A 17,222-nucleotide genomic window follows, 5' to 3' on the forward strand; every position below is an offset into this window, starting at 1 on the left:
GGAGGTAGAAGAATGTGATAAAATGCAGTTTTGTGTAAGTTCTGGAAAAAATATGCATTTTCAATGGTTTCTAGGTACTGCTATGGGCCTGGGCATGAAAAAGAAGGTAAGTAATAATATTATGTGTAAAAGGTAGGAGACAGAAGATGGCACTAGGCTGAAATGATTTTACATTACTCCTCTTACTCTGTGGAGAGACTTGATAATCCCATTTTCTCTCATGTTGTCATGCCAGTGTCATGGAAGTGAAAATAACTTCTAGAAAGACTGGACTTGTGACCTTAGATACTGGTGACCCAGATTTTTACATTCTGTTTTGTGGATTTCAGGTTTCGGATTTGGTCTAAGTTCTGGATTCAGCAAGGGGTGAGCAGCAAGGTTTTAATCCCAGCCATCTTCCACGCTGCCATCTGGGGGCATTCAGTTTTCTCAAGTCTCCCTGAGTGCTGGCAAGAGCTGTTCAGAACAAGATGGGATTCTGTTCCTTCCAATAATTGTTTTGAAATGCATTTAAGGCTGGTTCTCAGAGCCAGCAGAATACTGTGAGGCTACAGAAATGCCTGATTTTGCCTTGGTGCCCTTTGTTTTCCACCTTACCCTCCATTTGCCCCCTTAGCTTTGACAATATTGGACAATAGACAATCCTTAGGGCTGGCAGCAGAGCCCACGGACAAGGACCTTGCACCAAGAGCAGGCAAACCACAGAACATCAGGAGAGCATCATCACCTGGAGAGACTGGCCAGGCCAGGGAAGGGCTGTGAAAAGAGGCTTTTCACAGGTAGAACTGGGCATTGTAGGCAACCTGAACTCTTACGGCAGTGAGAGGGGAGCATCCAGGACCTTATGTATAGTTGTGCTATGAATCCAAGTGCTAACTAAATCAGAGGGTTGCTGTAGGCTAAATAACTGGGTGATAACTGTCAGAGTGGATGGACTTTATAGGCATTATGTCTGTTTATTGTATTTCTCATATTCAGAATGCTCAGCTACACAGCACAGGGCTTGCTGAGCGTGCCCTTGCTGTGAACTGGCCTGCCTGGCAGTTTGTAAGTGATGGCACTGACTGCTGCCAGGAATCTTTGCTGAAGTTGTGGGTTCTGTCCTCTCTGTACAGCACTACTGATGCCAGCCTGCTCCAAGGCTGAATCTGCACTCCAAGGTTTTCCCCTTGTTATTGAATCTGTGCAGACTCTAAGACTCCAGTGCAGCCTTGACCTGGCCTCCTGCACCCAGCTCCACCAGTCCTTGCACCATCCCTTGCTCCTCACCAAAGTTCAGTGGTCCAGGAGGTAAAGGACTTGCCATCTTCTTTCCTCCCGCTTCTGCAACACCTCCCACTTCATTGTTGCTGCATTCTTTTTTGTCTGTTGATTAATCACTCTGGTATTGTTGTCTTGGTTTGGGTTTAATTTCCCTTCCTGTGTTTCCAGTGATGGTTCAGAACCAGGAGACCTCCCACAGTGTGTCTGGAGGGAGGGTATTCCCAGAATACTGCTCACATGGGGTTAAATCCTGTCTCCATGGTGGCAAAGCTCCTGCCTGCTTCAGTGGGGCCAGATTTATAATGTCTGGAGCTCAGCCAGTGCTTTTCTTTTTACTTCTGTGGGTATGCTCAGCAGACATCCTGCCTTCTCTCTCTCCCTTTGGTTCCCCATGCTCCTGATACCTGTGGGACCCTCAGAAATGTGGACTACTGTGAACATCTGGACAGGAGTCATAATAAAAAGAGGGGGGAGAGTAGATGGGGGAAATAGTGTGAAATACATAAGAGTTCATCCCAGCTGAGTTTACTGCTCTGACTTCTTCAGCTCTCCGGACCATGTGACAGATGACAACCTAAGGACCTTTTTCTACAATCATGCATCATGGCAATCTGTGGTGCCCAATTTTTAGCAGTGAGTTATGCAAAATGCTGACATTTTTGGAAATCTCAGTGCATGTGGAATTTCCTGCTCTACATGTGATATGAGTGTGAGCTGGGCTTGGCTAAGATCTGAACCTGAAGGAGCTCTGAGCTGCACCAGCTTCAGAGGGTGGATCTGAGATTTGAGGAGACCATGGCGATATTCTTTGGGTCAGGCTTAGCTGGGATTGAATGATATGGTTAAAAAGGTAGTTTTCTGGGAAAGTAGCAGCTAGGTATTCTAAAGGTATGGTGACACTGGCAGGTGAAAAGTAGTTATTAGATTTTATTCTTTTATGGCATCCATGGTCATTTATCTCCCTGAAGCACTTAGTAATTTCTGCAGTAAATAATGTGCACTGTCTTTGCCAGTAGAGTTTATCTCTTCATAAATACTTCCCATTTTTCAATTTAGACAAGCTTTTATGTTCCATCCATCAGGATATCTCATCCCACCACATAGGGCCTCAGAAATCCCACTGGCACTATCTCTGTAGCTGGAGGGAGATCCCTAAATAATTCTAATGCACACATGAGCATGAACAGTGTGAAAAACCACAAACTTTCCTCTAAGGTGTCATACCACCTGCAAAGTGCACAGAGTTTGGCACAGTGTACAGCAGTGTGGGCAGTGTAGACAATATCAGTGGTTCCTTTTCTGCCTCTCATTTTGTTCTTTCCATAAAACCCTGCCAACCTACAGCTCATCATGACTGTTAGGACCCTTTCAAATCTCTCTGATAGCTCTTCATTACATCTATTAATATAACTTTTAGGCAATTATTTTCATCTGTGTGTGTCTAAAATATCTTTGTGAAGAATAGTCAGCCTCTGGAAGTGGATGAAAGTGCATGATGAGAACCTGATCCACTGTTGTCTTGTAACCACTTGACTGTTCCTCCTTGCTGTGAACAGTGGGGTTTTTATAGGTGGAATGTAAAGGGGGAGGAAAAGGTGGAAAATTCCCTAGGTACTAGTTAATACAGCAGGTTTTTAGGACTTGCATCAGCAGGTTGTGATGCTGTCCCAGAGAGAGGATCCTGATGGGACCTAGTTAAAGGCTGAGCTGATGGGGTCCCACGTGCCTGGCATGTGACACGAGTCCTGGTGGCTCTGCTGAAATCCTCTGGGGATATTGCACTGAGTAATTGTCATGGACCAAAACTTCCAATGAGCTGAGTTCCTGGATTGCTTTGGGACCAACACTGATGCCAACATGGTGGTTTCAAAGAGCCACCAAGTGAGGCACACCTGGCACTAAAAATGTGCTCTGGATTGTCACATACACCACAAGATTCCTGCCAGGCTGAATGCACAGGGAAGTTTTCCTGTTATAAAACTGCTCCTTCTTTCCATATGTTGAGGAGTGAAATACAAAGTGTTTCTGCACAGAAAATTGTGAAAAGGGATGTACGAAACTGCTGTGAAGCAAGGAGGAAATTTAAATTCTAATTTATTTTTTATTTTCTCTTTCACATCTCCTGTGTCCATTGGCACTGTGTACAGAGTAAGGATGAAGACATCAGATCAATAACGTCCCTTTTCCCCACGGAGCTGTGATAGGGCTCAGTCAGAGGGCATGGTAAAAACAGCACAGTGCACACTAGCATCAAAGTTGCATTAATGAGCATCCACCCAAACTGGCTTTTCATTGTGACTGCCTTCTGCAAGTGCCAAAGCATTTGACTGTTCTTTTCATTGTAACTCATGGTAACATATCTGAGGCACTCAGGGAGTAGGCAAGAACATAGGCTCTGCTGGGTGGCAATAATTAAGCCATGAATTAATATACACAATGTATAAAACAACATTCCTGGAGATCTCTGTGAATGTTTGCTCTATTTTCCCTCTTGAGGTAGCATAGCGCTATAAATCAATGAAAAAAATGCTCCTAAAGGACAAGTGCACAGCAAATGTATAGAACAAGGGTGCCACTGGCAGAGTCAGAATATGAAAAGCACTTAGCTGAAATAGCTTTACTAAATTTATTAAATTGTGGCATCTCAGTGGGGGGAGAAAAATCACACAAAGGGGGTTTAAAATCTGCCAGTTCCTTGCCCAGTAATTAAATACACAGTGTTCTTATAAAAGTGTGTTCAGCTGCTGAGGTTTCTTTGGGAGACAGCCACCACTCGTGGTGTGTCAGGTATGCATGAGAAACCTGACTTCAGATTTTTCCCCCAGGTGCTCAGGATATTGAATTCAGCTAAGGTGTTGCTGAACTTCATTGCTTCCTTGTAATTGCATTTTGAAAAGGCACCAGCAAACTGTCTTTTTCTGCACATGAATACCTGTCAATCTGAAAGACCAAAATAGCCGTAAAGAAGGGAATTTTAGAAGAATGACCCTCTACCAACCTGCTGTAAATGTATATTCCACAGGGCAGAAACAATTGCCTGTGTTTGCAGTAGTTCCCTTTGTCTCTCTTTTATTCCTGAATTAATCCTTCAGTTCTTGGTTGATTTTGAGTGACAGATACAAGACCACTTCCCTTGTTAAAACTTAAAATGTATATATGTATATATGTACTATAAAGTGGTACTCGGCTTCTAAAAGCCCTTTTTCCAGACTAGATAAAAAATATACCAATATTTTAATCTTGGAGTTTTTGTTATTTTATTTTATTATTTTATCTTGTGTTTTCTAAAGGCTCCTGGGGTCCAACTTGTTCTGGAACTGCCTGGGAACCTCTTGGCCATGGCCACTTTTCAATGAGAGGAGTGAAAAGTGAAGGAACTTGAATAAAAAAGGAATGGCCAAAGGGGTTAAAAATGAACTTAATGCCACAGAGTTTTGACTCTAACTTTACAGTAGTGTAACAAAGGGAAATAATAATGAGCAGTGCAAAGGCATTTAGGTTTTTTGAAGTTATATGGTTGGTTAAAGCGGTTTTGTTACTTTTACTTTTCTAGGGAGGTATCATTATATGGGGTAAAAACTCTTTCTTCTGCCTCCCCAAGCAGTCTTAATGCTCAGAACACAAAAAAAGGAGGAACAGGACTATATAATAACTTAAAAAATTGAAACAAAGGTTTTTCATGCAGAGAAACAGTGATTTTGAGTTACTCTGTTCCAATTTGAGTTCCACATGTAGAATGTTAGGGAGGCCTTGGTGCTAGTGGTGGTGGCCAAGTGACCTAATGAACATATTTTCTAGTGAAATTCCAGCTGCAATTTGTTGAAACTTCAATTGACCTTTCCCATCCACTGCTCTAAGAAGAAATTCAGAAAATGGATGTCTTGGGTTTGGCCTTTGTTGTGTTCCCATGAGCATTTCAGCAAGCATCCCTGATAAAAGCTGGGCTTTAGAGGGGATTTTCCCATGCCAGAATGGGAATTACACTGTGACTGGAGGCTGATTTGTAGGGAAATGCTAAATGCCCCTAGATTTATATACCCCAAAACTGTTTCTGTGGGTGTCCCTGCAGGATTCCATACCAGCCAGCTATCTTCATAAATTTTTTTCAGACAATATTTGAGTGTAGCAGGCCAGGCCTGGCACTTCAGATTTATTTTTAATGGGAAAAAAAAAAATGTTGAGCTATTGCATGATTGTCAGACGAATGTTCCAGTTAAAAGGAGATTGGCATCAACTGATTTAAATTTTCCAAAATTAACACACAGGATAAACAGCTGACCTCTTCCTTTCTGAGAGCTTTTCTGGACTGTTGTTCTGTACTCATGTGTTCTCTGTGAGTGCATTAATGTACTCAGACAAGCTTGTTAGAATTTTATTTGGTGCATTAGCCCTACCAAGCAACATTTTGGACATCTCTGTTCCAAACAAACCTCCTGGTCATATTTTAATCCTCATCTCATGTGCTCATGGTGGGGTTTATATGTGCTCGTTTTTCTTTCCTGTGGAATGCTTTTGATTAGATAAAAATATTGCTTAATCCTCTAAGTAAACAGTGAAAGCAACCTAAAGAAGATGCAGAGGACATTAAAAAGGTTTACTTTTCCAAAAGAAAAGGTTTTGCTGTAATCTCAAAGTTTAGGGGTTTTTTTATTATTTCTAAACTAATGAAAAGAGAATGTGTTGCAGGGTTTGATGGGCTTGTGATGGGATTTTAAGAAAAGGAGAGTTAGCAGCTGAACTCATCTGTCACTGCCAGGGGGCCCTAAATTTTAAGTGTGTTTTCCATTAGGATCAAAACTTTCCACTGTTTTCCATTAGGATTAAAACTTCCTTCTGTAAGGATTCTGTGAGAGTGGATGTTAAAGAAAGGTTCCTTGCAGAATTTTGAATTAGGAACTACAAAAGAGGAAGAGTATGGGTACTGTAGAAGCTCATAGGGAGGAGATTTAAATCGTAGAATGCTCTGAAAGCACCTACAATCTATTTTTAAAAACTACTGCAATTCTCATAAAATTGAGAGGCGACACTTCAGCTTGTCGTGTTGTTTTCCTTCCTTGCTAACAGACATCTAAACAGCAGAAATTGTTCAAGAGGCTGGATGCCCTGCTGTGAAGGAAGCAGAGTGATTCTTGTCTGTCAGTGAAAAAAGAGACGAGAGTGCTGAGGGACTGAGGTGTGGGGTCAAAGATGGAACAAAACACTTTGCAGTGAATAAAATCTCATGGGTGGTATCTCTGTCTGTGGCATGGGGGTGGAACTGGGTGATCTTTAGGGTTCCTCCCAACCCAAGTGTCTTTGTGATTCCCTGAAGACCAGATGTGCAGATAACCTGCGAAGGACCTGGGATGTGGGGATGAGCTGATCCAAGAGCATAGAGTGCAAGAGGCAGTGTCATGGCTCCACTGGCTGTTCTGGCAATCCTTGTGACCAATTTTTGACTGAGTTTCCAGTGGGAAAAAGGAAAGTCCACTCATGTAAAAAGAAAATGATGTTGCAGCGTGTGGGCCACAGAAGGAGTTTCCCTGCTGGTCCCAGGAACATGATGAGCATGACCTGGTAAGAGTAAGAACAAAGAGGAAATTAAACTGAAAGCAAAAATATTCTAATTCCTTGTGTCATACCAGGCAGAGGCATGTTTGCTGTATCACAGAGAGGATTGTGTCATGGTTTGAGCCTGGCACAGAGCCAGTGCCCCCCATGAAAATGCCTCACCCTGGTGTCTGCTGTGAGATGTGACCAGGAATAAGCAAAACAGGCTCTAACTTAAACATAAAGACCACTTTATTACTTAAACTACAGGAAAATAGGGAGAGACTATAAGGAAAAGAAAAAAATTGAAAACCTTACAAAAACCACTTTTCCTCCTCCCCACTCCCTGACTTTCCCAATCCAATACATTCTCTCAAAAACACCAACTGCCCAGCCCGGCACGACACTTTAGTATACTCAAACTGCAGTTCATGAAGAGGAAAGGAGTCCTTCTTGTTCCATAGGCTTCTGGAAACACACTGAAACCTCGGATGCTTCCTTGTCACTTCGGCACCGCCCGGGGAAAAAAAAAGTCCTTTTGCCGCTTGTGACATGTTCCTTCCATGCCCAGTGCTCTCACCACCGAGACATGGCCAGAGCTGCTTTTAGGGTGGTCTTTCAAGGATGCCTTGTCTCACTCCAAAAAGGCACAGTCTCTGCTTTTGGGACAACTGTCCCCCCCATATTTTTCCAACCCCCTGGGGCCGGGGGGTCCTCACGAATGAACCCTCCTGGTTTTGAGGCACTGCCTCCCCCTAAATGCAGTCTGTGTCACAGGAACAACTGAGTCCATGGCTACAAGAAAAAGTCCAGCCAAAAGGCCACTCCAAATCATCTCTCCCCATCCAATCATCTCCACAATCTCCGGGCCAAAGTCCTTATCTCATCTCATCTCTCATCTCCCTTCTTATTCAGCTTCGAGGAGGATTAGCATTTTTGCAAGGCCCCAATCATGCAAGAAAGGGTTAAAAGTTTTCAGTCTCTGCTGTCGGTCCCGGAGCGACTCCCACGCACGCTGCCCACACGCTGCCGCTCCGGCCGGGCAGTCTCCCTCTTTCTCCTCCTGGCTGGCTGCTCTCCTGGGGGGGGGGGGGGGGGGGCTGGCTGCCCGAGGGCTGACTCTCTGGGACCTTCCACCCTTCCATCCTCGAAGCCCCCTCAACCCCCACCTCTGTCCAGGCCCCAGGCCTACCGCATGGCCGGCCCCTCCCCCGCCCAGCAGCAACAGGCTGGGCGGGGGAGAGAGATCTGAACTCCTCGCCGCGATGTCCAAAAAGAGGAAGTGCCAGGGCAGTGCCTTGCTTTTAACCCCTGTGTATTCTCGGAGGTGTGTCCAAACCCCACTGGCTACACCAGGTGTCAGTATGAAACCCAAAACCTTCATTGGTTTGACCACAGCTTCCCAGAATTCCCACTCCTTCCTGGTCAAACCATGACAGATTGGCAGCTGATCAAAGTTCCCAAAATGTCAACTAGTCTCTCACAGAGAGGAGACTGATTTCCAAAGTGTTGGCTACTAAAATAATGTTAATATGTGCTGTGCATTTCAAAGGCTGAGTGTTCTGATTCATGGGTAAAATCCCAAAGACTTTGGGATTAAAGGTAGATATACATATATTAAAGGTAGATATACATATATACACAATGGGAAAAAATAAGTTTTACTTTTCTAGCCAGTTGGGCCCAACTACTTCCATGCAATAACATCTGGTATGTTTGCTCAGTCTTTTGCAAATATGTTTGCTGTCTGCTCTCTGTGTTATTTCCCCTTATTTGGACAATTTTTTCTTGCTTTCTTTTGGAAAAAGCATTTGGGTGCTGGTACTTTCTGCACTCTCTCTGAAAATGAGTTTATTGTTCTTGCCAAAGCCCAAAAGGTCTTCTCAGGTAACTGGTGTTAAAGTTATTGCTTAAGTACAACATGCTCCAAATTTAGGTTTCAGAAAATTAGTTATATTACTAATAAATTTTCAATTTGCCATTTATAGGCATTTTTAAACATGTGTTTTATTTAATGTTATGTTAGTGCAGTTATGGCCCATTCTAAAGTGTTACAATTCTCAAGATGATACAGTAGGAATTTGAAACTTATAAAATGATCCAAGGAGAACTGTGAGATGATTAACTTGAGAGTAATTTTAACAATCAGTAGTAATTTTAAAAGAAGGGATCTCAGTGATAAATTTAATTGGTATTGTTGTGAAATAGTTGCCATTTGAGATAATAATTTCATAAGATGCTCTTCCTCTTAGACTAGAAACAGCCAAGGGATGAAATGGCAAGGCCACAGTAGGAGGTAGCAATAAACTCTGTAATGGTAAAGTGCTTTCTTAGACAGAGAAAAATAGAGGACTCTAGGTATGTCTCTCTCATAAATCAAGTGTGATTAATTGTATCCTGGTTGTTCTTATACTGGAAACAAAATCTGAATAGTGCTGCTTGCGTTGGCATTCCTCTGTGGCTTCAAGCTGAGCAGAATGTGTTTTGATTGTTTTGATAAAGATCCCATATCAACGCCTCCAGTACTCTGGATATATTTTCTGATCAGGTCCTCAAAGCTCTAGGAGATGGCACGTTCCTGGTTTCTTATGAAGCAAAATCCTTCTAGGCACATCTGAATGTTTTCTTCAGAAGTGAGCCCTAGACTGAAACAAGGTTCATGGTATTCCATGGGTTTTAGATACTTGTCTAGATCTGGGAGCACAACTAACACCAGGGGTTTCATGGCTTTGTTTAAATCTGTCTTCACAAACTGAAGAGTTGTGAAATAAGGTATATTTCACTACAATGAGGATGTGAAATCAGTAGTGGTACTTCTCTGCTTACTGCCAGTGGGTGCAATAGCAGAGAGCTACCCAAAAGTCGGGAGAAGGAAAGAAGTGCCACCATCAGCTTGTTTCTCACCCCTGGGTGGGTCATTGCCCATCTCTGGTGCCCATGCCTGCATGCTTGGCAGAGCAATGGGTTTGTGAATGCACTTTTCACTCACTGTTCAGTGCTTAGCTCCCTCCCAAGCCTCCTGAAGCAGTATCAAATTCTTAGAAACTCATTGCCTGACCTCTTCCTTTTGGAATATTTATTAGTGTACAACAGCTACAGACTTACACCAATGGTCATGAATAGCAGCAGCAGTAGGTAACTATGACTAGTGTGCCATCTTACTGTTTTCAACACACCAGAGTAATTAGCTATTTTCATCTTGGTCTGATTGCACTAATATTCAAATATAAGCATCACTTGATGCACTTTTCAAGAAGCAAGAGCTGTGCCACCCTTGTGTAGGCCCCTTCCAAATCTACGTGGTGATATTCCTCCCATGCTGCTGTGATTGATCTAAAATAACATTGGCTAGAGAAGGAGTTTGGTGCATTTCACCTCTCAAACAAATGTGTGTCAGGAAATACAAGTGAGTGGAAAAAGTCTGTCTGGAGAGGCAGCGTGCTGTGGTGTATTGTGTTTCTCTGACATGAGAGGAATGTGGCAGGGAGGTCTACAGTTCCCTGCTGCAGGCACTGACACTCTGGCTGGAAAGCAGCTTGAGATGTGCCTTTAGCTTCATTAAGCAAAATGCTTTCTGCCCCGGGCAAGAAGTGCTGTAAAGCACAGTGGAAGTATTATAGTGTGTGTGGTTAGGCATGGTTGCCAATATCAAGCAGCTAAAATCACAAGTCAGGTATTCCAGCATAAAATCAGTCTGGAAAATAGAGATTTAATTTTTAAAACACTTCGTTTCTTTTTTGCCTCTTAAGCTTCATTTATTTTTAAGTGAAAGCTGAGATCTTCACTGAAAGTTGAGATCCTCATCTGATTTCAGGGCTTTAAGAAAAACAGCAAATTACAAAAACCTTGCAGAAGAGCCACAAAGGTTGTTAACAGCGAGCCAGGCATCTCCTGCAGAAGCTGTGTGATTGAATGAGCTTTGTCATTGCAAATGGGATCTGAAAGGCAGGGATGCAAAACGCAGGCTAAGCTCCTGGCACTGGCAATGTCGCTGAGGTTTGCTTACCTCTAACAAATAGCAGTAACTGTGCTGGCTTGTGTCACTGAGCAGCCAGCCAGAAATCCCAACAAACAAAGCAGCAGGGTCTGGCAAGGCTGTGTTGTGTGGGGCAGCTTGCAATACGGACCTTGCAACAGGGTTACCTACAGCCGATCGTGTCTGTGTGACTTCTGCAGCCTCCCAGAGCTTCAGAAAGGTATTAAACTGTGTGCTGGGGTCCCAGCAGGACTCCTGTGTGCAGCCAGCAGGGGATGCTGAGGGATGCACTGATTCCTTGTGGAATGCACTGCAGCTTCCAAGGAAATGGCAGGGGAAAGGGAAGGTGTAAGGATGGTGATGTCGAAGGTGCTCTCCCCACTCTGCCAAAGCTGTATCTTTAGGATTGGTAGCAAACAAGGAAGGTGGAGTGCTTCTGTTTCCAGGCACTGTCACAGTGCTGGAAAATCAATGCCAGAGCATAGCCATAGGCATTTTTAGGATCACTCCTGTTCCTGCCAACCTGCACTTCAGTTCCAAAGGAGACCACAAAAGCCCACAGTGCAAAGACTGAGATCCAAGAATGTGAATAATTGTATAGGATTTGTAAAGGAAAGCTCGAGTTTACTGGCTTGCAGAGAGTGAGCTGCTGTACCTCCATCTGGTATGAGGTGTGTGAGCTGCAAATCTGGCCCTGTTCTATTGCCTCTCTTGAACTCTTGGTGGTGATTCTGGTGTTGGAGGTGTATGAGATGCTCTGATGTACTCCAGGACCCAGCAGCTCACCTGAAGGTTCAGCGTCATTTAAAACCACTAAATCTGAAGGATGTATCATTCAGCTTGTAAATACTTCCTCCACCTCTGGTGGAAGCATTTATAGTCAGAAGCAATGCCTTGAAATGTTTACTAATGTCATATGGAAGGGCAAAAAAAAAAGATATAAACATGTTGTGTGCATTAATTATTTATCTTGCAATCAAGAAAGCACAAAAGCAATCCAGGGTGCAAACTGGGCAGAGTTGCAAAGGGAAAACTGGCTTTCAGTTTGAATAATGCACACCCCATTCAAGCTTTCTCTGCAGAACATGAGGTCTAATCCCAGCACATGTGGGGGGTTTAAAATCTAAAATTTTTTAAAATCACACTGCTCTTGAGAGGTGATTAACTGTGCTCACTTAGCTTCAAGCGAATAATTAAACTGTGAGGAGTTATTATTTTCCTGGCTCCTTTGTCGTGTTTCTTACTTATGAATTCTTAGAGATTCAATTTCTAGATTTTTTAGCATCAATCAGACCCTGCTTCTAATGTCTAAAAAATAAAATATGTAAACGAAAAACTGCCACAGATTTAAATACATTGTATTGTTACAGTATAAATACCATCTCTGTAATTAAATAACTTGAAAATATGAACCATCAAATTTTTGTCTCAGAGACTCAGCCACCTATGAGGGTTTTGTGCCTTTGAAAATCTCCCTAGTGTGCTTTGCTTCTCCTGATTGTTCTTGGAAGAAAATTAGCTCTTAGTGGTTTAAAATCTGTTGGCTTTATTTGCTGCTAAATATGCACATGGTAAGTGCTGTGGGATCAAAACAAAAACAAGCTGCTCTTCCAAGGATGTGATTTGCAGTTTGGCAGAAGTCAGCAATGCAACTCTTGGAGTATTTGGGGTCATGGTGCATTAGGGTAGATCCCTTTGGCCTGCATCAAGAACCTGCAAGGTGTCTTCAAATCAGAGGAAAGAGAGAATTTAAAGAGACTAGAAAAGGATGAGAGAAGCCACTTGAGAAAGCAGGGAGCCTGGTCCAAAGTCCTGAATTTGTTTCATCCTTGTCCAATGCCAGTGTTCCTACATTAGAGTAGTGCCCTCTTAAAAATGTCCTCTGGGATTCCATCACTTATTGAGGGTTTGGGCAGGTTTTTTCCTCTGGGAAATGTTTTCCTGATGATTCAGTAGCTCCACCAGGTGCCTGTGGCTTTGTCATTAGCTTGCTGTGTTTGTGGGGAGAGTAGGATGAGGCCAGGTTGAGAAGGTGAAAGGGGACGGGGAGGGAAATTCTCACATGGGGGCAGGAAGTTCATGAAGGACCTGGATGAAAAGCCCTGAGAGGATTAAGAGAAGAAAATGTTACCCATCCAGGCTCCTTTCATCATGCTTTTCACTGTGAATGTCTTGAATTCTGGGGTATTTTGGAAGTGTTGTAGACAGATATTAAATAAGAACAAAGTTTGTAATCTAATCACAATCTCAGTGGTGGAGAGCCCTCTGGATTCCACCTGCAGAACTAAAAATCAGTAATGCATTAACAGAAAGACCTGACCTTTTCCTTTTGTGCCCTGACAGATGAGCAGGAGCCAGCAGTCAGCAGTGATTCAGATATCTCATTGATCATGGCCATGGAGGTTGGACTCTCCGATGTGGAGCTTTCCACGGATCAGGACTGCGAGGAGGCGAAATCCTGAAAACAGAGCTCCAGCACCAAACCACAGGGCAGGGCCACAGGTAGGGACCCAGCCAGCTCTCTGGGGTTTGGAGCAGTCATGCCAATGCCTCCAGAGCACTGTCATCCTGCACACTCCATGCTGAGATGGTGAAAAGCAATAGCAGCTGCTGTGTCTGCCTGGATGCGGTTCCATCGCCTGCACACCTGTCTGGCTCACCTGGGACATGGACACATCCAGATTGTGCTCGAGAGCACTCATGGGGCTCTCCAGGGGCTCCTCAATGTGCAACTGAAATGACAGCTTGAGTGTTTTTTACACTTGTTCAATCCAGTTTCTGTTGTGTTTTTTGAAAAGGCATATGTTTATTTTGTTTGTTTGTTTATGGTTTGTTATGGACAATGTTTCTATTGACTGACCCCAGCTTTTTCAAGAGTTCAGTCCAGACACCCGAATTCCCGTTCATTGGTCACGTCATGATCTGAGCAGGATTCATCATTGCCTTGTTGTTTCTGCATGAATTACATGTGGCTGGCTCCAGAAGGATCATGCACCAGCACCCTGCATTAGGTAACACCTGCCTTCATTAGGTGGCAGGCTTGGAAATGACACATTCTGAAGGCTTTCATTTGTAATTTGCTTGTATTTCTGAATTTGCAGAAATCTGGGTTAAAATGGTATTAGTTTGTGTCTTAAAGTTCTGTTCTAGACAGGTATTGTAAAGTGTGAAGGAGAGACAGAGCTTGAAGCATCACTCCATCCACGTGCTCCTGTCCTGTATTTTATGCTGTTCACAGGTGTCAGTACATTTGTGTCCTTCCTCCAAGTGACAATTCCATAGCTGGAAAAAAAGATCTAGCATAACATCACTTCTTAATTTTACAGACCAAAACCAGATCAGTGGGTGGAGGGAGCATCTGAGAGGTTTCCAGAGGCTGCTTATTAACAGTTCTGCATTGAGCAGGTGACAGTATTCTTACAAAGGGTCTGGAGATGCTGCTGTCAGCATCAGAAATTGCCAAGGGAGCAAGAGGCAGCCATTTGAAATGTTTAATTCCTGGTTTGCTTTGGGTCTTTTCACTCAGTGTGTTTCATTTCTTACATTTTGACAGCAGTTTTTGTCTGCTTGTTATCTAACAAGAGTTCAGGTGGTTTGTTGCCCTCCAGAGTCCCTGTCATTGTTTTCAGAAGAATATTTGAAATTTGTATACAGGTACATACACCAAAATATACTGGGGAAGGAATTTGAAAATAAAAGAACTAATACAAATCAAAACACCTAAATAATAATGACCTGACCTAATAATTAATTTCATCCTGAGCTCTGCTTTCCAGGTGAGAGCTCACTGTTAATTGTGCAGTGTGTGATTTGGTTTTTCAATGTAAATACTCAGCTGTGAAGAAGCTTACTGTTACACAAGAATTCACAGTTTCTGCTGAGAGTCAGATGATTTGAATCACATTGCTGCCTCCTGAGTCAGTCCACAGAATCAACAACTCATCTTACATTGAAATTCCATGCAGAGGTCAAACATTTTGACTTGGCAGTGTCATGATGGCATCTCAAAATGCAACTGCTGGGGCTCACTGCATTTAATCTCCTTGTGGATTTACTTGTTAAATGTGAAAACTAGCTTCCAGTCAAATTTTGTGTTTGTCAGATTTTATTCAGGAACACATGTGTTTATCCCTAAAACTTTGGTTGACTTGCTTCTTCAGTACAGAAAGAAGGAAAAAATATTCCCCATGCTTTTCTGTCCATTTAGAACTAATTGAACATTTAGTTTAATTCTGTTTTATGTTCTTAGTCCCTAAATTTCAGGGTAATCTTGAGGTGAAGCTGAGTTACACATCACTGAAGCCTGAACTTAGGAAAGAAGCACTTAAGTAAATGTTTTATTCCATCCTTCTTTAAAAAAAAAAAAAAAATTAATTTTGGACTTGCACTCAAATTTAATTATTCTCAACAGGCCTTCTATGAGCATACATAAGCCCCTGTGTCAGTTGTCATTTTTAGGCCTTTTATTTGAGGGTGATTGAGGCACAAAGGAAAAAGGCTTTATAGATGCAGTTTGGAAAGAGAAATTATTGAAATCACATATGATAAGCGGTCCCTTGGATTTCACTGATGACCTCTGGATCAAATCCCAAGGAAGTCATTGCAAGAAGGGCATTGATGTTGGGGTGCATCCATTTCACAGGATTAATCTTTTCTCTCTCCAACATTTTAATTGTGGATTGGTGGAAGTTACTTCTGTCTGTAGTGAATGGAAAAAGAAATGAGAGGAAAAAAAAAAAAGGAGTAATAGTGTTTTCCCTTTCTTGTGTTTTTCTTGATTCTTGGTTCTGAGTAGCATTAAACACAATAGCCAGATCAAGATGCTTGTTTGCTCTGAATGTATACAGTTATTTCAGATGTCAAATATCCAAATGTTTTGTATATGTATGTAATGCCATCCACAACACTTGTTTCATGTTAGAAACCTGAAATGACTGTACCATTTTATAATTAGACATGTAAAGAGGGGACAGTGGGTGGGAGGGTCTGTTATTTTTATACCAAGATGTTCCTTGTATTTAGTGAACATTTCAAACAGTTTTGTACTTTCAAAATATATACATTCCATCCATTTCCAGAAGAGAATTATTTCTATTTAGAGTAGTTTATAAGCAAACCAAAAAAAAAAAAAAGAAGAAAAAAGGTAGCATCCCACTTATCAGCAGTACCCTGGTTTTCAGTGATGGCTACAGAGCTTTTTCCAGCCGTGTCTCTTCTCACATGCAGCACAGCCATACCAGCAAATGCCAGTGTTGTAAAGAGAATTAAAATCCCAAATGAAATAAATACCACATAAAATAAATACCACATGGACCACATTTTGTTAAGCTATAAGTGCACAGCTTAACAAAATGACTTCATTAAGTTCAGAGACAATGGCCTGTCCAAGAGAAATTCTCCAAAGCACTCATTCCTGCATCTCTACTTTGAGAAACACTCACCAAAAGACCATGGCACAATCATCCTGTGGCATTTGCATGGGCCATCCTCTTTCTTGTATTTGGCTTTTTCATTCCTTTCCCTGCTACCTGTGACGTGCTGCCAAAGCTGGGCAGTAGCAGTTTGTGAAGACTTTTTTTTTTTGCCTTTTTTCCCTTCTGTACAGTCTTGCAAATAAACTTTTAACTCTTTGCTGACATTTTATAAGGTATACATCTTCTTCTCCAATGCACTTTATCTCTCTTGAAAAATGTGGGAGTCGGAGAACTACCATCTTAAAGGGATTTGCCTGACATCATGAGAAACATACTTTTTATTATTTTGTGTCGTTTTTGCTTTGTTAAATACTGTAAATGCTAAAGAGCATAGACAGTGACTCAGCTGGGGGAAATACCGAAATGTTGAGGCTAATACTTGGAAGCATTAATCAGTAGTCCAACATGGCTATTTTTGCTATATAGAGGATTATAATGTAAATATGTGAGACTGTGTTATTACGTACTAGTAAAATATTGCAACTCTCAAAGTTGAGATGGTGAATTCCAAGGAATTTTATTGCAGGTTTTTTTAATAAAACAAATCTGATGATTGTGTTGTATGTGCTTTCTAACAGCTTGTGTAAACCTGGAGTTTCCTGCACAGCAAACCTGGGTAAATTCCATGCAGGGTCCCATGATATCCAAACCATGCCAAGAAAGAAAATGCACTTTTAGGGTGCCCATAAAGGAGATGCATTCACCTGTGCTGGGTCTCAGGAAGCCACTCTGGAAAAACCACTGAGAGGGCAATTCTCTAACACAGGGAGTCAGGTTTGGGGGCATCCCTGAGGGAATAGGACTTCATGGCCCAAAATAAATCTGATGAGCCAATGCATTTATCACAATTCAGCTATAAGAAATCAGTGGTGATAGGTGAGGCTATAATTTTGCAAAAGGCTCATTCCTCAGCTTCAATCTCTGTGCAAACAGAGCAGACACCCACAAAGGAGTAACACGAGGACAAGGATTCCATAATG

At 42.3% G+C, this 17,222-nt stretch overlaps 1 protein-coding gene across 1 annotated transcript in view; it reads left to right on the forward strand.

The window, feature by feature from the left end:
• The window catches only part of RNF150 (ring finger protein 150), a 74,273-nt gene extending 57,456 nt beyond the window's left edge, over nucleotides 1-16,817 (forward strand). The window contains exon 7 of the mRNA XM_064711332.1: nucleotides 13,112-16,817. Coding sequence (XP_064567402.1) covers nucleotides 13,112-13,230 — 119 coding nt within the window. The 3' untranslated portion in view covers nucleotides 13,231-16,817. The remainder of the gene's footprint in view (nucleotides 1-13,111) is intronic.
• The last annotated feature ends 405 nt before the right edge of the window (nucleotides 16,818-17,222 follow it).

This window comes from Zonotrichia leucophrys, chromosome 4 (assembly GCF_028769735.1).
Source record: "Zonotrichia leucophrys gambelii isolate GWCS_2022_RI chromosome 4, RI_Zleu_2.0, whole genome shotgun sequence".
NCBI lineage: Eukaryota > Metazoa > Chordata > Aves > Passeriformes > Passerellidae > Zonotrichia > Zonotrichia leucophrys.